This window comes from Megascapheus bottae, chromosome 1 (assembly GCF_031878675.1).
Source record: "Megascapheus bottae isolate mThoBot1 chromosome 1, mThoBot2.hap1, whole genome shotgun sequence".
Lineage (NCBI taxonomy): Eukaryota > Metazoa > Chordata > Mammalia > Rodentia > Geomyidae > Megascapheus > Megascapheus bottae.
This window is the reverse complement of record NC_143509.1, coordinates 33,912,919-33,940,411: the sequence shown is the minus strand read 5'-3', so window position 1 is coordinate 33,940,411 and position 27,493 is coordinate 33,912,919. Positions and strand designations below refer to the sequence as shown.

Genomic DNA, 27,493 nt, shown 5'->3' with positions numbered 1-27,493 from the left:
CAAAAATGATAAACAGACAACCAGAGATATGAGAGAGGTCTTGGGCAATAAATAAAGAAATTAAATAGGCCTTTATGTTGGCTCCTTCTTATCTAGAGGGAAATAAAAAGGAAACCAGTGAGAGAAGATTTTATTGGTGTGTAATCTCCATAGAAACACACGGCCATTAACTATTGCATCTTTAATACACCAAAACATCTCCAAATGTCTTCAGGATACTTGGTGTAAATTCTTGGCAACCCTAGAGATGAATCTACAAGCCATTTGATTTAGATCTGTAAGTCCAAGTACAGATAAAAACATATTTTCGTTATTGTCTGTCTTTTCTGACTCTAACATACATCAAAAGATTCTCTCATCATGGTTCTTTTATTTTCATTGATTTTCTTGTGATTGCAGGGCTCCACAAACTTATTATTCTTAAAGCAATTTTAGTATTGAGTACCACTTAGAAAAATCTCATAGAAGCGGGAAACAGAATAGTGGTTATCATAGGCTGGGAGTGGTGTGGGAGAGGGAAAGAAGATGAGAGGATGGCCACAGGAGGAAAATCAGGCAAATGGGAGGAAAAAATAGCATTGTTCATGTATGTGAATTTACATGTGTGTGAATGTCAGCTTGATATGTAATACAGGTTTGCACAATGTATAAAATGGTATAAATATAATATTTTCTATTTTATTAATGTAAAAAGGCACATAATGCACAGTATTCACAGTAATAGCAAAATAACATAATTGTTGTGAACAATATTTTTTTTATTTCATGAATTGGAGGCATGTTTCAAGTGCTAGAGTTCCAGTCTTGATAAAAAGGAAAAAAAAATAAGAGCAAGAGCTTGAGGTTCTGCGTTGAAGCCAAGTACTCTCTCTCTCTCTCTCTCTCTCTCTCTCTCTCTCTCTCTCTCTCTCTCTCTCAAACACATACATACACACTTATATACACACACACACACAAGAACAAACACACACACACTTTTTTTCTTTGTTAGTCCTGAGGCTTGAACTCAGAGTCTAGATACTGTCCCACTGCGCACGACTAATGTTCTACTACTTGAGCCACAGTATAATTTCTGGCTTTTTAAAGTAGTTTATGAGATAAGAATCTCATGAACTTTTCTGCCTAGGCTTGTTTCAAAAACCGATCTTCAGATCTCAGCATTGTGTGTAGCTAGGATGGCATGTGTGAACCCCCAGTCCTCAGTCACACACACGTAAAAAAGTAGCTGAATATAGCTAAAAAAAATACCTCAATAGGATTTTCAATACTCCTAGCACAAAGTAATGATAAATGATTGAGAGGGAGATATATCTCTATGTATGGATATATATATATATATAACTACACATGTATGTATACATACATGCATATATGTCTGTACCTGTATATATGTATACATGTCTCTACATCCTTATAGGAATATATATATGTATATATTAAAATGCTATATACCACAAATACATACATGAATATTGTTTAGGAGATTAAAATACAGATGTTAATATAGTTTTTAAGTGTGAATATACTTATAATCTTAATCTCTATATACAGACTGGAATGATAAATTGGAGGGCTTTCCTCTCACTAGGAGGAGAATCTTCAATTGCTTGAGTGGTATGTGGAATTAGGTGTCATGTATTAGAAAGCAGGCAGATTTCAGTTATAGGCATGCAATAAAGAAAACAGCATTAAAAACCTTCATGTAATTTGGCTGACACATAATTCCACAATCTTTAGATTTTCATGGCTGAAAATGAGAAACTTTCCACATTAGCTAAAAACACAATCGATGTTGCTGGTCTGCATTGTAGTAAAATATTGACTTACCTAGGAAGTAGTAGAACATCTTTCCTGTGATATCAATATAAATTTTAGGGAGAACAAAATTTGACTATAAAAATGAAGCTATCAATACAGAAGAAAATAAGAGAAAAAAATTGCAACAGGGAAAGGCTTTGTAAGCAGGAGTCAAAACCCAGAAAATAGAAATATTGCTATATTTTAAATTGTAGAATGCAAGCACTTCTGCTTTGCACACAAAAAAATTTAAAACTCAAAGGAAAGTGGAACAAAATTATTTACAACACACATGGCAAAAGATACTGATTTTATTTATCTACAGAGAACTCTTATAATGCCATAATAAGAGATTAATAAACAAATAGAAAAATATACAAGGTAAAGGAATACATTAAATATAAAAAATGAAATACAATGGCTTGTAAGCATAAGAAATGATGCTTTACCTCAATTAAAAATGTAAATTAATACAATAATGACATTCCATTTATATTAAAATGGAAAAGATTAAAAAAATTAATAATCACATTTTTGGGGGTAGCACAGAGATAAATAAGTTCTTTAACACACCCTTGGGAATGGAAGTCCATATACCATTTTTGAAAAACAATTAGGAAATTGTTCAAAAAACTGAAAATATTTTTATCTAACTTTTACATTGATAAAAATGATCGCTTAAATGTACTTTAACTCATGTGCATTACATTCCATTTCTGTGATACTTTTTTATTTTTTCTGCATTAACAATTGACATTTTGTTGGTTTGATTTTCTATATCCTTCTACAATCTAGCAAGAAGGTTTAAAATATCCATACAGATAACATCTTTGTCACAGGATGAAACGCTGCTAGTCTACTAATTTCAAGATTGTTCTAGTTAATAGCCTTATTTGAGTCCCTGGCTTTTTATTCTTTCTTCTCCAGCTCCTTTGGTAATACTCCTGGTTTTCTTTTTGTTGTTATTTGTTGTTTTGTTTTGTTTTCTTTCTATAGATCCAGATGGTTAAGTAATGATACTCTGATGTAGGTAGGATCTTGTCTTTTATCAGAAACTACAGTTTGCTTGTAATCCCTGTTCCTCTCAATCATGAAGACATACATCTTCTAGCTTCTAGATCTGACATGGAAAATCCCTTTTGTTCTTCCCTAAAAGCTGTAGACAACTTTCTTCTTTTCAGATGTCTTCTATCTCTCAATATTTTCTCAATATCTTATCCTGGGCAGTTAGGATAATGCCTAGGATATAATTCATAAACTCAATTCACAAACTCATGGAATGAAATCTTTCCATGTATTAATACAAACCTCCAAATTGTAAAGTATGAGTACAGAAAAGCTTTATGAAATACATATTAGATATCTTATATCACTGAAAAATATGTCTTTGAAAGAAAAGACTCAAGATAAGGAATACAATTTTGCAAATAGGCCCCGGTGGCTCGTGCCTGTCTGTGATCTTAACTACCCAGGAGGCTGAGCTCTGAGGATCGTGGTTCAAAGCCAGCCCATACATGAAAGTCCATGACACTCTTACCTAAATTAATCACCAGGAAACTGGGCGTGGCATTGTGGCTCAAGTGGCAGAGCAGGTTCAGCGCCCATGCCTAGAGTACAAGCCCCAGGACCAATGAAAGAAAAAAAGAGAACAAGAATTTTGAAAGACACTTCAAAAATTTTCCTCGTGACTATTTTCTATCTTTTTTGTTTCTAGTCCTGGGGCTTGACCTCTGAGTGCACTGTGTTTGGGCTTTTTCAAGATTAGAGCTCTGCCACTTGAGCCACAGCACCATTTTTGGCTTTTTCTACGTATATGTATTACCAAGGAATCAGACCTGTGTCTCCATGCATGCTAGGCAAGCACTTTACCACTAGGCCAAACTCCTGGCCTATCACTATTTTCATCTCAAATCTTCCATTGACTGTCAGTGTTTGGGGATTGGCTAGCCACTTTGCTTTTCTTTATAATTCTGTCATTGGAAGGTACTTCCCAAGTCAATGATTTTTCTAAAGTTCTTTTGTATTAGCATATATTAGTTGTACAAGAGTGGTTGTTTTTAAAATTTTTTTAAAGAATTTATTAACGTTGATTTTTACATCATATTTTAAATGACAGGTTTAACAAATGAGTGTTCAAGAAGGGAATCTCTATTTACAATCACTGGGACTTAGTATTTAGAACTTAATCAAAATTGTATGTCATAGAAACATTAATTTATGAAATAAAATATTATGTCTATAGAGTCATAGGTTTTTATATCTATATAGTTATGTTTATATTTCCATTACTATGTCCATAGCATTGGGTAGGCAGATATTGAGTCCTCGCTCTTGTACTCTTTGGATTTAATAGCCACATATTAAGGATACCATGCGCCTTTTGATCCTTAGGTCTTGACTTGTCTCACTCAGCATGATTCGCTCTAGATTCATCCACATCCCCGCGAATGCCATTATTTTATTTTGTCTGTTGGCTATGTAGAATTCCATAGTGTATATATACCACATTTTCTGTATCCATTCATCTGCAGTAGGGCATCTGGGTTGTTTCCATTGCCTGGCTATTGTGAAATTTCCTCACATGAATACAGAGTATGTTGATCAATCTCATCTCTTCTGTCACTCTCCTCCAAAAGCTCACTAACAGGTCTCTCTGTTTCTTTTAATGAAAAGATGTCTTATTATATTCTTTTATTGCAATTTACTTTTTGAAGAAATCAGATAATTTAACTGGTAAAGACTGCAACAGCATGAGTTTTGCTGATTTCATCCCCATGATATTTTCCAACCTGCTTCTTTCATCAAAGCCACCTTCTACTTTTGGTAGAAATTCACCTGGGAATAATTTCCTCTGAGAATTTTGGATGTAGATTTCAGCTCATCTATGGTTTTTACACTTAATGCCCGTGTATGGACTGCAGATAAAAATTCTCTGTCTTACATACTCTTAAGTATTTAACATACACCATTTCGTTTTCTATTTTTATTTTTTATTTTATTATTATTATTTTTTTTTTTTGCCAGTCCTGGGCTTGAGCTCAGGGCCTGAGCACTGTCCTTGGACTTTCTCAAGGCTCTTCTGCTTGAGCCTCAGCACCACTTCCGGCTTTTTTCTATGTATGTGGTACCGAGGAATTGAACCTGGGTCTTCATGCATGCTAGGCAAGCACTTTAACCACTAGGCCAAATTCCCGGCCCTCATTTTTTATTTTTAGAAAGTGGGCTGGGCTGGGCTTATTGGTTAAAATGGGTGTCAAACTGCAATTTTCATCTATGAATACAGTGTAACTGGGAGAGAGGTTGTAGCACTATCCAGTGGCTGACATTACTGTTTCTCTCCATGTAAAGTGATGCTTTTCAAGTATCTATTTTAAGAATATTCGTTTTAAGAGATTTTATATTTTTGCCTAGATTTGAAAGCCAACATGTTCTATGATGCAGAGAGTACTATTATTAAAATCAAGTCTATGACTTGATCATTTTGATAAGCTTTTCTGCATGCCCAATATATCCCTGAAAATATAATATCCAATCCTTTTATTAGCATATGATATTTTTCTTGAATTCCAGTCTTTCCTTTTTCCTTTCCTTTATTTGTTTATTTTTTCACTTTTGAACTTTTCCATATATTTCCCTTTTGATTTTCTAGGTAGCTTAAATCATATTTTTGTCCTTTGTAATAGCACAAAAATGTATCTGTAAAACAATGGGATATACTAGGAGACCCAGAAATATACTTACCATCATCTGATACTAACAAGTCAAAAATATATGCTGGCAAAAACAGCCTCTTGAATAAATCATGTTCAGAAACTGGACATCCATATACAGAAGACTGAAATTAGATCCCTGTCTCTTGCCTTGTACTAATGCTAATTCAAAATGAATTAATGTAAAAATTGAAACCTTGGAAGTACTATAGGAATGAAAAGGGGACACGTTAAAACTTACTGGTTCCATATCTCTTTCAATTTAACCATGTTTAACTTTTCTAATAATAGTTTGTGTTTTCTTCGTTAATGGTACTCTATTTTTTTTTTTTGCCTGTCCTGGAGCTTGAACTCAGGCCTGGGTACTGCCTCTGAGCTTTCTCAAGCTAGTGCTCTACCACTTGAGCCACAGCACCACTTCCAACTTTCTGGAATTAATCCCAGGGCTTCCTGTATGATCAGCAAACATTCTACCACTAGTTAACACTCCCAGCCCCCATTCTTAATATTCTCTTATTTCTAGCTTCCAAAGGCTTTTAAGCACTGCCAAGCTGCTGTCCCCTCTTCATTCTTGTAGATTTAAATATGTGTACTTTTCTTTGATGAACATGAGCAAGAGGAAAGAAACGAAGATGTGTTTCCAAGCATTATATTTAACCACTTAATTTTTATTGTGGATTTCTCATTTCCTTACTGATCTACACATATTTTTAAAACCTTTTATGTGTTGTAAATATTCATTTTATTATATGCTTTCATTCATTTAAAATTTCTGTAACCTGATATATTGGTACTTTAAGTTATCCTTTCCCTTATGATTTATGTTTAGTTTAATATTTTTCCTTTTTTATATGACATTTTTGCATATATTTTTTTAAATTCAAAATATTTCAAATATACTTATAATGTTCATATTTTCATTTTATATGGGATTGTATCATATATCATATGGTTTGATGGAAGATTTTCTTTTGTCAATATAAATAGTTTTTACCTGACTTGGCTTACACATTTCTCTTGCACACGGCAGTTTTCTCTTTCTTTACAGGTCTGCTTACGAGTTCTCTGACCATCTTCATTTCTCTGTTTCTTTGAATTAATGCCATGTTGTTTAAACAGCAATAGCATTGTAGTAACTGCAGCTCATTCTATAGATGCAGAGAATTTGGCTTTTCTTTATTATAGCCATTTCAAATAAATGCTGTTGCAATTTCAATTAGGATGATAGTCATTTTACACATAAATATCAGTTATTTACTTCTACATTCTCCATAAAGCTGATACATTATCTTCATATAGAACATTTCAAGATAAATTTTGAAAGAATATAAACATGTAATAGCTTCCAGGTTACACAGACAAAATGAATTTGAATATTTTTGTATATATTGCATATGAACGGAATTTTTGTGGAACTATCTTTTAAGAAAAAGATGTGTCTTTTCAGAAAAGGACTCAGGGATTGGAATCTGAAGTGAGAAAGATGTTTACTTTTCACTCTAAAATATTTTATTTTTGTATGAATTTTCTTTCCCTTCTTTCTTTCCTCCCTTCTCTCTGGGTATTGAGGATTGAATCCTAGAACTCTACATGCAAATAAAACATTCTACGATGGAGTTACACTCTTAAACTCCTACATTTTTGTTCAGCAATACTATTTGATGAATACACTTCAATGACATAAACCACAGGTTTAGGTGATTGTTATGAAAATTTGTTTCCTATGATATCTTACATGCTTTAATATGAAGAACTCAAAACACAAGGCCTGAAAAGAGAGAATCTAGTGAATTGATACCAAGTTTCTTACTACAGATATGGTATCAGGTACATACTACAAGTAAAGGTAAATTGTTTCCGCAAAATATTTCATTTTGTCTCTTCTGTTATGTATATAGACAAAGGAAAGACTAACCAATTTACTATTAGTGACAGAGCAATGTCTCTGTGCATCAAGTAATTTATTATATAGTATAGATTTGTAATCTTTTTTCATATCCTTAGGTCCTGAACTCAGGATTTCATTCTTAGAGCTTGAATTAGCCAGGATTATAGGCATGAGCCAACACTCTCAGCTCTGTAATGCATTTCTTAAAAAATGAATTAGAGAATACGCTTATCAAAAGTATTCATGGATATTTTGAGGATGGGAGAGGATGGGAGTAGTAGTTTATTGTTTGTGATAAAGAAGTGAAAACTGGTTGATGGTCTTTCTCAGCAATGGCTGTCAGTAAATATCAGCTACTCCTTGTTTCAGCATCCTAGCTACTCTATTATTACAACTCTAGAACTTTCTCATCCACATAACTGGGCATTATATATTTTGCTAATGACTTAGGTGAAGGAAGAATAAATATTTATAGTCTTTTTCAATTTACTTATTCCAACATAGGTCAAAAGATCTTCATAAACTGGAGCAATGTGCTGAATTTTATGAGATAAAATCCTGAGAATGGGGGAAATCTTCAACTGATCAAGGGTCAGATGAAGGCAGAATCTAGTTCATAGCAGAAAATTCTAGTTCATAGCATAGAAAATTAAAGGAATGACATCAGAGATTAAGTCTCCATCTGAATTACTAATATTCTACAACCAATAAAGAAGGTATCACCACCATAAGTTATGTTAAAGTAAGCTGTTTCTACAATGGCAAAGTTGATGATTCACTAGTTAGAATTCAATTATAATGAAGTTTTTTTTCACGGTCACTTCTGAATCTTATGTTTCTTAAGAACTAATTAAAGAATAGTGAATAAAATGATTTAAAAGGTCTCATTTAATTTATGTTAGAAGCAGAGGCATAAGGTGAACCAAAGCAATAGTGATACTGACTATACTCTATATTGGAAATGAACTTTACCACTTGGTGTGGTTGGGGAAGAGGTGTGGAGTAGAAAGTGGGAGAAAATGACAGTGGGGATGATCATTCAAAAAGAAATGTATTCATTACCTTACTTTTGTAACTATAACCCCTCTGTACATCAGCTTTACAACTAAAAAAAAAAGAAGCAGGAATTTTGTTTTGAGAAGAAATTGACTTGTGGAAGAAAAGGTAGTTGTCTTCAAATAGTTAAAAGCATGTTAGGCTATGGAGATTTTATAATTGTCAAAAGAGAGATATCACAGTAACTCAACGTGGGAACAAAATTCCCAAAAGTCTGAAATACAATTGGTGTTTTATAATTCCACAGACATGGGGCCAGGAGTGTAGCCTATGGGTAGAGTACTCACCTAGCATGCACGAAGCCCTATGTTCCATTCCTCAATAACACATACTCAGAAAAAGCAAGAAGTAGTTCTGTGGCTCAAGTGGCAGAGCACTAGCCTTGTGCAATAATGTCCAAGGACAGTGTCCAGGACCTGAGTTCAAGCCCCAGGACTGGCAAAAAAAAAAAAAGACAAAGAAAAAAAAACACAAAAAAATTCCACAGACATGATGATCAGATCAATGATAAGATTCACAATTACAAGCTGGGCCTAAGAAAGATGGTTAAAGATTCTTTAAAATGTTGAATCAGGTGGCCTTTCAGTTGCCCAGTCCATATTCTATCAGTTATTTGGTCAGAGTACAATGTGGCTTCAGATATGGCCATATGTATAGGAGAGATAACTGCTACCTACCTTGAGTGGCAAACCTGCTGAACAGATTTCAACAAATATTGGGGTGAGTTCAACAAGTGCAATTTCATGTTTAAGATTGTATTTGGGGAGCCAGGATTGTGAACTACTGGTAGAGTGCTCACCTAGCATGCACGAAGCACTGGGTTCAATTCCTCAGTACCACATACACAGAAAAAGTCAGAAGTGGTGCTGTGGCTCCACTGGTAGATCACTTGCCTTGAGAAAGCCCAAGGGCAGTTCCCAGGCCCTGACATTGAGCCTTAGGACTGACCAAAAAAAAATTGCCTTTTAGAAAACCAGCTGTGGCTCAAGAGGTAGGGTGGTAGCCTTGAGTAGAAGAGCTCAGGAGCAACACCCAGGCCTGGAGGTCAAGCCCCACAACCACCACCAACAACAAAAGCTCAAGGATAGCACCCAAGCTTTGGAGGAATGAGGTGGAGGGAGGAGGAGGAGGAAAGCAAAAAAATAAAAAGAAAAATGAAAACATGCCTTTTGTGACATATAAAACTGATAAAACAAGGAGGAACACCATTTTTTATCCAGTAAATGGCACAGAAATTGATCTGATTGGAATCGTGCAAGTGTTGGAACTTATTTCAATCATGGCAATAGTTGTTCAAGGATGATCTGTCAGGTTGGACCATATGCCCAATGCCTAAGTACTTTTACACATAGTGGACACCATGTACTGAAAGAATAAATGACAGATTCCGAAGCTAATCCTCACAATAACAGTTGGAGTACCTTTCCTGACATTCCTCAAGAGTTCTGTACCCTTGAAGGTAGAATGAATAGTAATGAGAGAGTTCTGGAATGGTATCAGAACCATCTCATTGAGAAGCTCCCTGGTAACATAAAGGGCAGCTCTGAGAGCAAAGTTGACAATTTCAGGGAATTTGAAACCCTTTCACCAAAAATTCAAGGCAAATCTTCAAACCTGGGACAGTAGGCAATGTTTACAATTATGGTATTTCACTAGAAAATACTTCTTTCGTATGAACATTTACAGAATATCTTTGGGGCTTTCTTTGGACATCAGAAAAAAAAAAGTTCTGTAAGCTCGAAGGAGCCATAAAAACATCATGAAATGTGTAATCACATCACACAACATCAAATTCTATAGCACACCTAGGAACTTTTGTGGACAGAAACCCTTACAAAATGTTTTCAAAGTGTTTAATTTATTTGGCACCAAAAGCCCAGTGCAACCACAAAGAGCTTCACAACAGTCTAGTTCCTTTCCTCGGCAATCTGGAAATATTGATCTTTGAGCCTCGTATGGAAGAAATTCTATAATATCCTTTTTTTCTCTGCACTCTTGTATTGCATTATAATTAACGATGAGAAAAAACATATTTCAGATAGTGTTGTCCCCAAAGATCATTGCTGATTAGCTAGTACAATACTAGAAATACATGATGATATTTTTAAATTTAGCTGTTCCTGGTGATATAGTTTTACTGATATTTAGATGGATTGAGTTTGCTATCGCTCTGTAAATGTTATTAATCTTGCTATTAAAGGACAATGTATTTATAATTTAAGTGCTTTCCCTTTATTTCTTAAAATAATGACTAGTTGGAGGAAATAGTCAAGACATTTCTCCATTATTTCATCTCCCAACCTATTCTTTCTCTTTCCACCCTTTTCATTCTTTTTCAAAGACTTGGTCTAAATTTCCAAAATCTTTTCTCCAAGCTTTTTGTTGTATTCACTACATAATTACATAAACTATAATTTTCCCATCAAGTCAGAGCACTTACTACATGTGTGACCAATGCAAAGAAGAAATATTGTCATGAGCATCAGAGACAAAAATTAATTTCTGATTTAAAAATAGTCAACACAGCTTGGAAAACATGGTTATATTTATTCATGATAATAAATGCATTTTTTCATGGAAGCCATGGATGTCCAAAACACAATGTGAATCATGACCACCCCATGGCCTTATTAAAAAAATGATACATGACTCATAAAAATGCTAAACGATATCAAAGTGGGAAGAGAATGAATTAAAAGCACTAAAATCTGTTTAAATACACCATCTGTTTATAAATATCAACTTTGGAAAATTTTCCCTTTGTTTTAACTTCAACTGCTGAGTTTTTGTCTTGAACTTGTATAAATTTGTTGACAGTATTGATCGTTATCATTTATTTGAATATTAAGGTATTAGTACTTTGGTTTTATGGTTTATAGAGAGTGCTATATACCTAGAAAGATATATAATATCATTTATAATATATGAATCGAAAATAGACATCATAAATATCCAATAAGTCATATGGTATATATGGTAAAATATAGTCTAGAGTAAATGAAACACCTAAATTAAGTTTATTTAAAAGAAAAATTCTAGTTTGTTTCCATTTCCATTTTTAACGAGATGTCTAAAAACTCACTTTTCAAAAATACATCTCATTCTTTCCAAATACTTGTAGTTCCATTTCATATCATAGAAACTTCAACTAAAGGAATTTCTAAAAAAATATTACCTATTAGAATTTGGTAACAAATCACCCCATTTCACTTTTTTATTCATATTTTTAGAAAAAATTGAAAAGTGACAAACTTTAGAAATTAAACCCCAGGGGGAAAAGGCACTTAAGCCCTTTATATGACTATTCTAATCTGCATATTTTAGTCCTGCATATAAATACAACAAAATGCCAAACTAAAACCAAATCACAGAGTGTATGGTATTCGAATCAAATTGGCCACCAGCTGTTTCTCATCATTAATTTTCCTTCCTTCCTCCCTTCCTTCTTCCCTCCCTCTTTCCCTTCCTTCCTTCCTTCCTTCCTTCCTTCCTTCCTTCCTTCCTTCCTTCCTTCCTTCCTTCCTTCCTTCCTTCCTTCCTTCCTTCCTCCCCTCCTTCCTTTCTCTCTTCCTCCCTCCCTCACCTCCTCCCACCCCTCTCTCTCTCTGTCCTTGTCATCTACTCAGGTACTTAGTACTGTTCCTAAGCTATAATTTTGGTCAAGAGTAGTAATCTATCACTTGAGCTACTGATCAAGAGCTTTCCTGCCTGAGTTGGCCTTGAACCTGAATCGTCAGCTCTCAGCCCTTTGAGCAAATAGGACTGCAAGCAGAAACTATCAATGCCTATCTGCAGATAATTTCTTGGAGATTTCTGATAGAAGTTTGATGTGAATGTAGTTCTCATATGAAGTGCAAGATAGCTATAAGCCTATTAGGAACATCCCCTTATTATATTGACTAAATATCTAAAACAATTGTGGTATAGTTAAGCTTGGCAATATAACTAAATGAATGATAACAAAATCTCAGCAGGGAAGTGTTCATTAATTGAATTTATTTTGGAGCATGTTTTCACAAGTATAACCAAATTACTTAATTTTCACTCACATTAAAATGTGATAGTCTATAACAACTAATTAGTAGAGAAGAAGGAAAGGCCTGACACTATGAGCCAATCACTGAAGGAAACAAAACTACTAACACCAAAGGACTGTCATTTTATTGGACATCTTTCCTATACATTGCATTTATCATTTTTCCCTGTAAAAATATGTAGAGAAAGTCACCAAAGGAAAAAGAATTCCTATTAATTTCTATGTAAAATTTCTTTTAAACCAATAGTATTTGTCCCCTCTCACCCAACCTTCTTAAGAGTAGTATGTGTATCAGTTAAGAGTGTGACAGCAGATGAAGTTCATCTATCACAGGTATAGTAAGTGAATTCTGACATTTCTGTACCAAAATTAGTGTCCTCTCGTTTTCTTCCTTCATATACTATATGGTCTCTGGTGGGCAAAAGTATTTCTCATTGTTTTCAGCTTTTGCAGATCAAAGAAATCTGCATTAAAGCATGGGTTTCATCATCTTCAAATCTGAAATGAGGAAGGAAATAATCTATAAGAAGATTTTCTGTTTTGACTTAAACAGGATCAATGAATTGGATATTTGTTATGATTGAACAAATCAGATTCCCATATGCATAAAAAGTTAAGGATGAAATATAACTGTGGGAGTCAACTAGATACTTTCACTGTTCAAATGTCCAATAAAAATTTAAAATGATAAAATCTATCAGTAGTATCTTTATCCTCTTACTGTGTGAAGTAAGATTATTCTTGATAAATATTTGACAATTTTATGGAAAAATAAAATAATGGAATCAAGTTCATTTTAGCTTAAGTTTATATAAATTCTAAGCAGTCATGCTTAGTTTCCATTTAATCTGAGTCACTAAATTCTGAATAAATAATGACAAATATTATTTGAGTTTTCATGACTTACTTTTCTGCTAAGGAAATTTGTATCTAAATATATTAATTAAAATTGAATAATAATGTGCAGCAATGTTTTAGATTCTAAAATTATGTTTCAGCTTTTAAAGCAATTCTTAATGTTCTCTGTAGTGTGGGACATAATTTTCTATTGAGAAAACTAGAAACTAGTATTAGGAAACCAGTACTCACATTGACCATATGACTTAAAAAGATTACTAAAACCTAACTGCTTTGTCTCCCACACAATGTCATTACCATCTTTAATCAGAGGAAAGAATAAGCAGGTTCCTTACATATGCTCCCTTGATTAATAGAAAGCAGGTCTCGGTTATGTTACACATAGGTGGATTGATAGAAGGCCATCAATGGACAAGTAGAAATACAAATATCAGTAAAAGAGAATAGTTTTGCCCAGTGCGGGAATACATATGAAAGTATTCATTTGTTTCTGTTTTGGTTTGTGGTGCTGCCTCTACATCTGATTCTATCTTTTTCTTAATCAATAGAGTGAGAGACAGTTTTCTGATTACACAACATTTCATATATAGCGCAATTCTTTTTGAGGACTTACATCAGCTGTTTACAATCTGTTAACGAATCCACATTAGGCAAAACAAAAAATATAAACAAAAAAAACCAGCAATAACAACAAAAACCACTCATAGACCTCTCTGGATTTTGAAGACTTTGATTCTAGGCAAGAATTTTATTTGAAATTATAAGTCAATATCTATATTTTATTGATATTCAATAATTAGAGGAATTAAACTATAATAAAATAAATTCCTTTATTGTTTTAGGGTCAATCTTGCTCAGCACTTCTAAATTCTCTTAGAAGGATGAATTTTTAATCTACACTTTATAAGAGCTTCATTGACCTTTTATTATAAACACAGATGCTTGTATTTCATGAGATAGTGTTCATTTACCTCCAATAGATCTAGCATTTCACTTAGCATTTCTAAGTGAAAACAATTGGTGACTTATTTTAACAGCACTTTTACATACGGAGTATTAAAAAATACAAAGCTACTTTTTTTCCCCCTGGGTTCCTGGAGGTTAGGAATTCATAATGTTAAAGTGTCAAGAGTTACATTTCAGCTGAGCCTTGCTTTTAAAGACATGATTGTATTTTCAGCAGAAGTCACTTATATGGATGTCTTCAAAAACCTGACTGGTCTACAAAAGAGAGTCTTTAAGACAGTCATGTTTTCTTTTGATTTTGTTATTTTTTTAAAAAAAAAGACAAAACAGCAATAAGCATTTTAGCTCTTTAATGAGCAAAGATCACGTCTCTTAGCATTTGACGAATAGTCATTATCCGTATTATCTTTATTTCACGCAATTACCAGTGGCCTGGTCAAGATGTACAAAGTTGTTTCCATCAAGTAGTATACAATTTTTTTTCTTTTGTATAATAAGCTTTCATTCTTGAAAAAGAGTAACTGAAAAGAAAGGTTTCTGTTACTGCAGTTAGTTTGTCAGAGAAAGTTCTTTGCATTACTTACAAACTATCAAAATTGCTAGTCATCTGAAAAAATGTAAAAAAAAACCACATAACTTTAGTCTAATAGAAATATAGTACAGATAAGAGAGAAAGTATTTATCAGGATGTGCTCTTTAAGTCCATCTCAATTTTTTAATATAAATGTACATCTGATTACATATACAAACAACTGGAAAGGTCTGTGATATACTGATATTACTGGTAAACATCAGGAGGATAAAGAGCTTCCTGTGGTCTTAGAATATTCAACTGAAATCACACATACGTGTAAGACTAACTTCCACCAGGTGTTGACATCCTAGATTCTGTATCTACGTTGTACTCTACTGAGATTGCGCGAAGAGATTCCAGTGAATGGACCTCAGTGAGACAGGTAAGTGATGTGAAATGGAACATAACTTCATACTGAATTAGAAGTCGTAAACATTTTGCCATGCAACATGAGGAAATCAAATTCAATGGAAACTGGAATCAGATTGGTAATAAGGGTCATTTTCCTATGATAAACAAAACCTTTTGATAGACTCATTGACACATTTTGCCTTATCAAGAGGGACATCATTCAGAGTAATAAAACCAGAGCAGATTCTAGATTCCGTAAGACATGGCCAATTAAGGTTTTATTTCTAAAAATTATTATTTTGATGGTAAAGGAAAGAGCACTAAAGACACAAGAATTTTCTTTTGCCTCTGGGATTCATATTAACAAGTATTCACCACTGTGCCTCCAGTTTCTTGAAATAACTTTAAGAACAAATTCCTTCTATTATTGAGACTATCATGAATTATTTTATTGTGATTACTTTTGCCCCTTAAAATCTTCTTTAGGTTCTGCCAATTGATGGAGGAAGCTTCTATTAAAAACTCCAATGGGATGAGAACAATTTTAATTACGGTTTAATCAGCAGTACAGCCACCAAGCATATAAATTATCATGCACATCGTGCTAAAAATATCCAGTTTCCTTTATGCCCACAACTTTATACTGACAGCACTTATGTGATATGTTGTACCTGCCAGTCTTTCCACTTCTTTGTTTTACTGGCAAATTTCAGCATGAGCCTCAGCTAAGGCCACTAACAGCATTGGTGCCTTGTGTGTACTTATCCAAACATGTAAATATGGTCTACACAATAAAACGGCTCCAAATAAAAACAGATGAAAATTATCTGACATTCCATTGGGGTGTCCCTTGTGCATATTGATAGTTGTTTTTTTTTAATTTAAATTTTAATATTTCAGACATAGTTCTTTCCTGTTTGGTGTTCCACATGCCTAATTCCATTACGTAACTGAAATCTTCAACCAAAAACTGAATTCTTGAATGTGAAAGTGAAAGTATCATTCAGAACAATTGCTTCAAGCAATTGAAATTGCTAAAGTTTAAGCTCTTTGTGTATATATGTATATATATACAATTCATTTGTTTCCAAAACCCCCGAAGTCCTTGATATGTATATTCACATAATATTCCTCCTTATTTAAATAGTGAGTGTCTTGTAGGTTGAGAGCCAAGGAATCTTCAGTCAGCTTTTACTGCAGTCCATCAAAAAACAAAAACAAAAACAAAAACAAAAAAAAAACCCCAAACCAAATAATAAGTTTGTCTCTCCTATCTGGCTATACCCTGGTTGTTGAATGTGAGTGGGGGTGGGGATGGGGGTGGGGCAGAGTGTTGTTTTGTCCTCCAGTGAATGTGTTGAATGTGTGCAAGGGCTGGATTCCTGGTATAGTGTTGGGAATCATGGTGATGGTATTAGGTGTCATTAAGGGAACATCATCAGGGGACCTCCTCATAGCTAGTGTGTAATCCGGGGGGCAGGCGGTCCGCAGAACCACCTCATGTGGATGGATGGACTCACATTCATGGTCCAAATCAGTGTGCTTCATCTGGAGGGACATGATCTCTTCTTCTTGTGCGTGGGTCAGGTCGTTGGTGGTGGTGCGCTGAGGGCTGCATCTCCTGTGCACATCGTGTCTCCTCTTATCCTTTTTGTAATACAGGGCTGCAAAGGCGAGGATGTTCAGGAATAGTAAGGATGCTCCCACAGCAATCGTGACGCTCAGCTCCGTTGAGTAGTCCCTTTGATCCACTGAAAATGGACTTGGTTGTTGCTTGGGGTCGTCCTGCTTGGTGGTGGGAAAGGCCGAGGTGACTGGTATGGAATTTTTCCTGGTTGGTCTGAGGGTGATGTCAGTTGATGGCACTTTAGTTGTTGTGGAGGTATACTGAGAAAGGTCATTGAGATTATGCAGATGAGGTACCAGCTCCAGCCACAAATTGACTTTATTGGCTCTGTAGTGCTCTTTCACTCTTGGTTTTAAACCAATGTGGAGATAAAGTTGGTCTTTCTGAGAGTATCTGGTCCATGCTACTTCTTCAAAGCGATTGGGTTTGGTGTGGATGAATTTTGTGTCTTGCGGGACTGGCTGATTTGGGTCGCTAAGAAAGAAACAGAAGAAAATATGAGACCACAACGATTTTTAAAATTTATTTTACATTGTCAAAAATACTTCCAAGGTGACATCTACTTGAAGTGATACCTTAGCAAGGCTTTAGGTAGTTTGAGTATTAACTTGAATTACTTAGAAATTCAAATGTCCTAAGGGGCAAACTAACAGCTGATCATGGAAGAAAAAAACATTTCACATTCTATTTTTCTGCTTATGCAGAGATGGACTACTGTCAACTTAAAGACTTCAAAATACTTGCTTCAGTATATATGTGTATATACATGCATCTATCTATCTATCTATTTATTTTTCTCTTGTCTGATAGACCACTTACTAGAAATAGCATGAAAGAATAAAAAGTACTTAGATTTTTTTAAATGATAGATGAAAACTTGATTCCTGGTGCCACCACATATCAAAAATAAATATACCTGTTTGAACCACTCAAAAACTCAAGTCCCTTCTATGTAAAACACATTTAATATTATCTGACTTGCCTACCTCTGAATGTAGTTGCAAGGATAAAAGAGCATTATGGACTGAAAAGTACTATGAAACAGTAAGCAGTCCTGTGTAACTAAGAAGAATCTAGTTTATAATTATTGACTAACACAACGGAGACATAAACTTCCTTAATGAACACTAAAAAGCAAGAACACATAAAGCAGTGGCTATTTGAAACATTACAATATTGAATAGTAAGCCATTAAGTTATTTGGGTCTAAATACAAATAATACTTAAATCATCATTTTGTAAAAAATAAAAAATCCAGCAAACTTCATGGTGAAGGTACGTACCCAGTTTTAGCAAAATTCGTCCAGTATGTCATTACCACTGCACTCAGCATCACGTCATTTTTGGAGAAATTGCAAGGAAATAACTCTGTGGGACCAATCATTGGTATCCCCAATACATAAGGAATCTCGTCTCCATGGGCTGCATCAGCCCACGCTGGAACCTGGTCTGTTTGGCAATGATGATAAAAGGCATAGAAATAGGTGGGTGAACCAAAGTTTGAGTGAAGATCTGCAGTCGCTACAGCTGGTGCGACCCACTGATGGTCTGTAAACAAAGCCAGCAAGGTCTTCCTTCTGGTTTCTGGGTTATGGCGGTCAGCCCAGTCGGTATACATGAATTTAATAGTTTCTCTCAAAACATCTTTGCCCTCGGGGTAGCCATATAGGTTGTCAACAAAATTGGAAACAGCAAAGTCGAAGTCACTAGCTGATACACCATCATCACTATCTACGATATTTTCCACAAATTTTAGCCCCTCGCCTTGGTTCACTCCTAACATGATATCATAGTTGAGAAACTCTCCTTGTTCCATTAGGATCTGAGGGTCATCTGGTATCACATCACCATCAATCACTGGTCCAAAGGCTATGTGGTAACGGGCTGGCTGAATGTCTTGATCAACGAGTTCTTTGTAAGGCTTCTTCTGAAGGCATTCCACTAATTCTACTGTGTCGGAAACATTGCACCCAACTTTGGTGGCCAACATTCTGGCATATTTTGCGGGCTGGAAACTAACAGCCCAGCTGGAAAGGGCCGTTCCACTTTGAGCTATTGCTCGTTGAAAAAGTCCTATGGGAAAAATCAATAATAAAGAGTTTCAGGTGATTTTTGAAGAACATGGTGGTAAAAACAAGAACATCTGATAGTTTAGACATGTATATAAAAACCCAGGTACATTCCAACAGACAGTTTTGTTTTTTGGTTTTTCTTTTTTTTTTTTCCCTAAAAGAAGGAAAACCAAGTCATTCCCAGGGTATAAAGATTCAGAAAGGTGGGTCAATGTCATGTACTTTAGAGATGCACCTACTTGAAGCCTAAATTTTGCAATCTCCAAGAGGCTTTAAGTGAGAAGGGAAGAAGTTGTAAGTGCTAGAGAGAAAAGGAACTCCAAATAATTTTCTTGTTTAGGATGTGATCACTGGCTACATACAGCCAATGGTCTGCTTGACTACTGTTGGGAGCCAGAGTGGAATCAAACTGTACCTTGATTTGCATCAGACAATGGCTTTATTGTCTTATTGTTTTCTGGCCTTATTCTGTTTAAATGACCTGAGATTTACCATATGAATGTAACACCTGGAAGTTCCCTGGTTTCAAGAAGGGATATAAGCCTAGAGTTGAGAATAAGCGAGGCTGCAGTTTTTACCTGGGCTGCAGACCTCCCCGACCGGATGTGTTTGTCTCTCTTCTATTTTTTCCAGTCCCTGCCCCCTATTTCAGGAACCCCAATTTGCTGCCGGTAGGCCCCGGCAGACTACCAGATGAGATATGTATTGTCTATGTGGAAAGTTTTCTTCTTTTTAACTATGTCTACCCTCCTTCAAAATGACTAGACATGTTTGTCTTAGCTAGATTTTATTTAAAAACAAAACAAAAATTGCTGAGTTTTGGCACAACTGTAGGGGCTAGGGTTTTCATTTAATACCCTGGGGATGGCTCTACAGTTAGACGAAACAGATTAACACTTTAGACATCATCTTTTCAGATCTTCTTGTCAGATGTAGTGTGTTGAACATTCACATTTCATAGGAAGACACATTTGAAGTCCACTTACTAGACCAAATTAAAATCTGTCAACAAGAGGAGTTAATGGGGGATTATTTAAACTTTTCCAGCGTTGAATGTGCACCACTGTTTTTTATCATAAAATAAAAATATACATGGCCCACTGCTTTCTACTAAATTGCCCTAAAGAATTTTAAATGGTACTTAATATGCTAGATAAAAGCTGCACTCCATTTAAATTTACAAGTGCACCTTACTCATTAAAGTGTTTTCTAATACAGGTCTTACTTTGCAAATATAATTTATCTCTTTCCATTAAAATATTTTCCATTATTGCCAATTTCTACAAGCAGTTTTATTGTTCAATTACTGAAAATATGTTCAAATATTCATATAAGATAGTGAGAAAAGAACTCTACAAAGATGTTAAAGCAGTGTCTGCTTTGAAGTTTTAATTTTTGTTCTCCAAAGACACATATATTTTTAGATGTCTGTAATGTGTTCCTACTCAATTCTGAAATACTCAAAGCATCAAAAAAGCACTCATTGAATTTGTTTTGATTATCTAACATGTTAATTTGATAGAATGAGTAAGAGAGCAAATTACACAAAAAATGTACAGGCTGGGGCAGAGGTAGAATCAAGGGGAGGGAGTAGACAAATAAAAAGAGAAAGGAGGAAAATGCAGTCATAAATGCATATTCTACACAAATAAGAAAATGGAAGAAAAGGTTGGATTTTATGCAATTAGAATGATAAAAACAGTGACATTAATCAAGATGCATTGTATTTAGTTGATGATGACTCCTTTGTACACTTAAAATTTTAAAAAAGCCCTGAAAATTGAATTAAAATAAATTGAGCTGAGAACTATTTTAATAATTAAAATTTATAACTAAAATAATCCTAGTAGCTTATATAATATCTTTCCTACTTTAGAGATTCAATGACATTAACTCAGTAAACCAAGGCAGATTTAATGGGACATGCACATCCTCTTTAATAATGCCTTAAATATGCCAGATAGGTAGTACTGGGGAAATCATCAGAGAATGTTGTTGAATATACTCATGATGGACTTAGCATGTGGTGGTTGCAGACCTGCAGAGTAATGTATGCCTTTGTAACGTGTATAGTTTTCAAAGCTAAGTTTGCACTGGAGGTGGAATTGAGTTGCAGAATCAGCCTTAATTCCTGGAGATCTGAACACCCACGCTATGTCAGGAGCTCATTTTGTGGATGTATTCTGAACTAAGTAAAACCCAAGTCCACTTTTCTGGATAGATCCATTTGCTTGAGATCATGATGGAAGATAACATTTTCAGCTGTCAACAAAACCATTTGCCACTGCTTACCACCTTGTTAATGATGAGTAAGTTCATGAATCTGGCAAGACTAGGGTTTGAATTCAGAACATTATGCTTTATAGGCAAGTACTCTATCATTGAGCCAACCATGAGAATTACTTACAGATTGCTTAGTGATAATTTCTAAATATTGGAGCAGCTATGGTTCTAAGACTAGAATGATCTCTCCTGCTAGTACAACTCAAATGAATAGCTTCAAAATAAGCCAATTAATTGTAGATTAAAATCCCCCTGCCACTGAAAATTCTCATCTTCATACTTGTTGCATTTCAAATCCAAATACTGACTGAAATTATTTTCCTCCTACGGAACTTCATATCTATATTCAGCTGGACACATTTCCATAACTGCTACAATTAAAGGCTATCAAAAGAGGCTAACTCAGAAGTGGCACTGGAGCTCAAATCATAGAGCTCTACCCTTGAACTGAAGAGCTCAGGAACAACACCCAGGCCCAGAGTTCAAGAGTTCAAGCTGCACAACACCCCCTCCAAAAAAAGGCTAACTCATTTATCCCATTTATTGTATATGATTGTTGATATATATAGCCCTAAATGAGATTGTATATGAACAAGATCAGTAAAGTAACTCTATAATAAAACATGATTCTCTAAATGCCTGTACTCATTGAGAATCTACCTGCTCTTGTGGAATTGCAGCTTTATACCTTAAAAAATGTGTCTGATATTTAAGTCACAAACTCAGTTTTACAAAGTAAAATTCTTTGTGAATTATACTTGCCAGTGTGTTTTAATTTTTTTAAGTAAGTAGCTGGCAAGTAAGTAGTTGACAAGCAAGTAAGTGAAAATAAATGATGGTAAATATTGATGCATATTCTCTGTCTTCCTTCTCACCCTCTCCAGAATATATAAATAAATAATGGAGAGAAAGTATTTATTTTGTGGAATTCTGCAACAAAACAGTTCTTGTGGATCTTTTAAGTTAATAATGCAGTTAGAATGAATGATCAAACACATGGAAAAATGAAGCCCATAATAAACAACCTGATGAGCTTTGGAAAACAATGTCAAAGCCAGGACATGGAAACAAAAGAAAAGAAAAAAAATGTTTCATGAATTTCAGCAGCAGTGGTGCTCCACGCTGCTTTGCCCAGATATAAGAGGGGAATAAAACCACTTTTCTGAGTTTCAAATAGCAAAGCACAAAATCAAATATATTTTTCTTTTGTAATCAAAAGCTTTATTAGTGGCCTGGATGCTTTGACAATTTTGGATCGTGCATGCAAAATAATTAAATATCCATTCTTTTCTCAGACAATAACTGAAATCACATGCTTCCAGACAAGCTTGCTTATGACTGCTTCATGAGTGGCATGTTAAATAAATAATAAAGGCTTAACATATTCATTTGTTGAGAATAGATCATATAGATTTCTTGCATTTGAAAAAGAACTTTGATTCTGATTACTGAATAAACCGACAACTGTGAATGTCTTTTCCTGATTTCCACCCAAATCACCATTTGAAGAAAAGAAAATAAATATATAAAGCTAACTCTCCTGAGGCATATTCAGAAAGGAACCCTTACAAACTCCACAGGGGACAAAGGAAAGACTGACAAAAATTTTAAACATGCATAGAAAAACTGAAGAAACATAGTTTTGAACAGGTATTGAGTCCATCCTAACAGTTTGAACAGAGAACTATATACAAAGCATCACATACTACTGATGGTGGTGGCATGCAGACACCAAAATTGTCAAAATTTGCAACCTGCAAAATACCTTTGGTTGAATTGCTCCAACGGTTACCTTCAGAATAATGGGATAAAGTCAGCAGATTGACACATGAACCCCCTGCACCAGATCCAAATACAGTGATTCTCAAGGGGTCACCGCCAAAGAATCCGATGTTCTCACTAGTCCATCTTAGAGCTTGTATGAGATCAAGGAGGCCATAGTTTCCTTTTGCAGCCTGATCTCCTGTACTCAGGAAACCTGAAAAATAAAAATGAGAAGACCCTTGAGGACATTTGTTCAGGTTCACATGCATTAAGAAGATATTGTATGATTTCTTAAAGATAATATTTCAAATGATATAATAAATTAATAATTATTCATAATAAAAAAGAGAAATTGTAAATACAATTGAAACTTGTGTTAATAAAAGTGAGCGTGGCACAAGTTTTTAATAAAAATTATTTCTCACAAGATAAAATAATATATCATAAGACCAGCAGTGCTTCAAACCTGTAAAGGGAAGTTGATTTTCCCTATTGGTTTCCAGCAGATCACTAAAGAAGATTAAGAAATGAAAACATTCTAAAAGACCTCAAAGGAGACATTCCAGAAGAGAAATTCTTCATCTGAACCATTAGGGAAGTATTATGGAAGCTATAGAAATGTGATGAGTATATTCCGGTCCTGGGGCTGGAACTCAAAGCCCAGGTGGAATGAAAGTGCTGTCCCTCAGCTCTTTTGCTCAAGGATAGCCCTCTACCACTTGAGCCCCAGATCCATTTCTAGCCTTTTTGGTGATTAATTAGAGGATTAATTAGAGATAAGAGTCCCAAGGGCTTCCAAGCCGGGGCTGGCTTTGAACAATGATCCTTAGACCTCAGCCTTTTTGGGTATCTAGGATTATAGGTGTGAGTCACTGGCACTGGGTAGGAATGAGAACTTTGTATAGCATACCCTGTCAACCCTCAAGCTTCTTGTAGTCTATCATGCTTGGAATTTAAGGTGTGTGACATAGACTGTAAGCATGGTTGCACAAAGGAGATACTTTCCCATCTAATAGGAGAACAGTTTTAGCAATTCCATAAAATTATAACAACCTTCTATATACTTATTTTTATTGATGATGCTCCAGTATTAAGAAATGGGCAATTTAAACTGAGTGTTGGTGACTCGTGTTTGTAATTATAAATTCTTAAGAAGCTGAGATTTGAGGATCATAATTGAAAGCCAACACCACCAGAAAATCTTGGATACTAACCAGTATAAAGGGTGGACTGAAAGTGTAGCCTGGGTGATTAGAGGACCAGCTGTGAGCACCAAAGCTGAGCAAAGCCAGTTCTATTAGATCAAAACAGACTCTGATAGAAATACCCATTGCTGAAGAAACAAATCAAAAACCAAAATGAATTTTTGCAAACCTCCTTCTGAGTAATTATGAAACATGTAAAAAGGACATTTGGTTAGATTTTTTCCTAGGAGATCACAAATTCTTAGAAACAAAAGTCCTGTAGCCCATTGTGGATGTTCACATGCACATCTTTGTGTCATCCTGGAAATATTAGTTATCCTTGAGTTTAAGGTTACATTTTTATAAATACAATATATCAACAATTTAATTGTGTCTTTTTGGCATACCCACTGCCTTTCATTGAATGTTCATCAAAATATGGAAATTTTCACAGTATGTTCCTACATAAAAACATTGTTAAATACACGGGTTATAATAAAACAAAAAGAAAAGCTTAGTAGGAAGCTCTTTATATTTGGCTTTATATGAACTTTTCTGTAAGACCAAGACATTCATTTAAAATCTAAAGGATTCTGGTAGAAATGCTTTGGCCTACAAAGGAAGACTGATGACATGAGCACTGGAAAGAACATTGCAACAATTATAATTCATTAGCTAGAAAGGAATTTGGAAGGATTAAAAGGAGGTGTGTGTGTGTGTGTGTGTGTGTGTGTGTGGTATATGTGTATGTGTGTGTGTATTGTGTGCAAGAGAGAATATAATACTGTAAGTAATTTTTATACATAATTGAATGTCACAAATATACATAAGTAAAATTTTTATTTCTAAATATAGCTTAAGCCACTTAACACAAAACATGACTCCATCTAATTCCTTTTAAAATAATATTGAAAATCACAGTTACTTTCAAATGAATCTCTAATTCCATAAAAAAAGATATAGTAAAAGAAAAAACACCTTCATTCAATGTGTAGCATAATGAAAACCATGATAATAATAAGGTTATCTTTAATTGAATTCCAATTTTACTTGCAAAAATTCCAATATCCTGGTTGGTAGATTAATTAATTTTGAAGTGCTATAAGAATAATTCCAGAGACTGGGAATGCAGCTTAGTGGTAGAGTCCTTGCCTAGCATGCATGAAGCTCTGGGTTCGATTCCTTAGTACCAAATGCACAGAAAAACCTGGAAATGGTGCTGTAGCTCAAGTGGTAGAGTGCTGGACTTGAGCAAAAGTAGCTCACAGACAGTGTCCTAGCTCGGAGTCCAAGCCTCAGGACTGGTAATAGAAAAAGAAAATTAATACTTCTAAGACACATTGTATCTGAAGAGTAACTTCTACACAAGTAAAAGAAACCTGGTAGCATCTTCAAAAACAATTGTAAAACAAGTCAACTCTAAAATAGCATCATTAAGCTTCAGCAAGGACAAATGTGTATCCAATTTTACCCTTCAATACTGACTTTCATTTATTCTTGATTCTGTTTCATATGTCATTGATTCCTATTTTTCTTTTTTGGGGGGCGGATGTCATGGGGCTTGAACTCTCATCTGGGCATTGTCTACTACCCTACCCTTGAGCCACAGCCCCACTTCCCATTTTCTAGTGATTAATTGGAGAAAAGAGTTTCTCAGCTTCCTATTGCCTGGGATGGGTTTGAACCTCAGTCCTCAGATCTCAACCTCCTGAATAGCAAGGAGTACAGGCATGAGCCACTGTGCCTGGCTTGATTCCTATTTGTCTATCAGTAGATTGAACTGTCTGTTTACCTAGCTAGTTCAACTTTATGCCTGAAACCATATACCCAGTATGGTGAATTTGGAGTCACTCAAGGTCTTATAACAGTAAAAAAAACAGCCTTGTTTCTGTCATTATTAAGACCCAACAGAGCCATCAGATCATATGTCTTCAGACTAGCAGAGTGATGTTCACATGCATTCCAGATGCTATGTTAAAATAATAACCTAGGATTACAGGTGGCTCACATCTGTAAACCTAGCTACTCAGGAAGCTGAGATCTGTGGATCAAGGTTTAAAGCCAGCCCAGGCACAAAAGGACCTGAGACTCATCTCCAGTTAACCTCTAGAAAATGAAAAGTGGGGTTTGACTGAAGGGTATGGAAGTAGCCTTGAACTGAAAAGTTCCGAGACAATGCCCAAGAACAGAAGTAGGGCGAAAGCTTTGAGCTGAAGAGCTCAGGGACAATGCCCAGGTAGAGTGCAAGCCCCATGACACACAAAAAAGAAAAAGAAAAAAAAAGAAAGAAAAAGTTACCTGTAGCTCAGCAAAGACTCACAAAAGATGGACATTAAACACATTCCCTCAGAAGAGTCAATTTACTCAAATGATAAATGATACACACCGATGTCACTACTTATATCTGTTTTTTCACCAAAATATTTGTTTAAATTAATTGACTTGGCTGTTAGACTGTTAATAGTAGGACTATCATGTATCTCTGTAACTGGAATTTTATACTGATCCTTCAATTTTAGTTTAATCACAAAGGCTCATTCATACCCTCACTTGCCTTTTTGTCTTGCTGAAGGCTGTTACTCTACCACTTGTTACTCTACCCAGCTCCACTTGCTTTTTGCTGGTTTACTGAAAATAAGAGTCTCACAGTTTGGCTAATCTGACTGACTTCAAACCATGATCCCGAGATTACAGCCTCCTGAGTAACTAGGATTACAGGCATGAACTGCCAGTCTCCAGCTCTTTCTTATTTCTTGCTGGACAGAAGTCACACTTACATGTCTTGGAACTTCCTATGCAATGCAATGATTTTATGAGTCCACATTATATAGTTCAGGCTACAGAGAAATAGAAAGGAAACCTGCTGTTTATGACTGCTGTGGACCAAGTACAGATGGCACTGGTTGGCTTTGAGAGTCAAATTGGTAAGTTCATCAAAACAGAGGCCAAAGAGATCATTCCAGAGCCAGCCATGTAGATAAGATTCTGAGGAGCAGTGAGTGGTTTGGGAATATGGATTTGAAAAAAAAAAAAACAGCTCATTAAGGATTTTCCATTTTAAACATAAAAGGATTAAAAAACTCTAGGATTAAAACCTCAAACGCTTTTGGGATTCTCACCATCTAATTCTTCCCATCTGGTCAACTGCTGGCTCCAGTTTTAAGCCTCACATAATGGAGTTACAGGTTTGTAACTGCTTTTTTTGTCATTTTATTCTTCATTTACTTTTTGAATTTAATTTTATTGTCAGGGTAATGTACAGAGGGGTTGCAGTTACATATATAAGGTAGTGAGTATATTTCTTCTCAAACTATTACCCCTCCCATG

At 35.0% G+C, this 27,493-nt stretch overlaps 1 protein-coding gene across 6 annotated transcripts in view; it reads right to left on the bottom strand.

The window, feature by feature from the left end:
* Window positions 1–12,354: 12,354 nt before the first annotated feature.
* Window positions 12,355–27,493, bottom strand: part of Nlgn1 (neuroligin 1) — an 899,947-nt gene continuing 884,808 nt past the window's right edge. For 4 of the 6 annotated variants that reach the window (XM_090342307.1, XM_090342313.1, XM_090342299.1 and 1 more), the window contains 3 exons: window positions 22,984–23,196; window positions 18,147–18,936; window positions 12,355–17,337 (listed from right to left, as the gene is read on the bottom strand). In XM_090342307.1, the coding sequence (XP_090198433.1) occupies window positions 16,515–17,337; window positions 18,147–18,936; window positions 22,984–23,196 (1,826 nt within the window). In that variant the 3' untranslated portion in view covers window positions 12,355–16,514. The remainder of the gene's footprint in view (window positions 17,338–18,146; window positions 18,937–22,983; window positions 23,197–27,493) is intronic. The other 2 variants (XM_090342321.1, XM_090342339.1) reach the window with 1 other exon arrangement.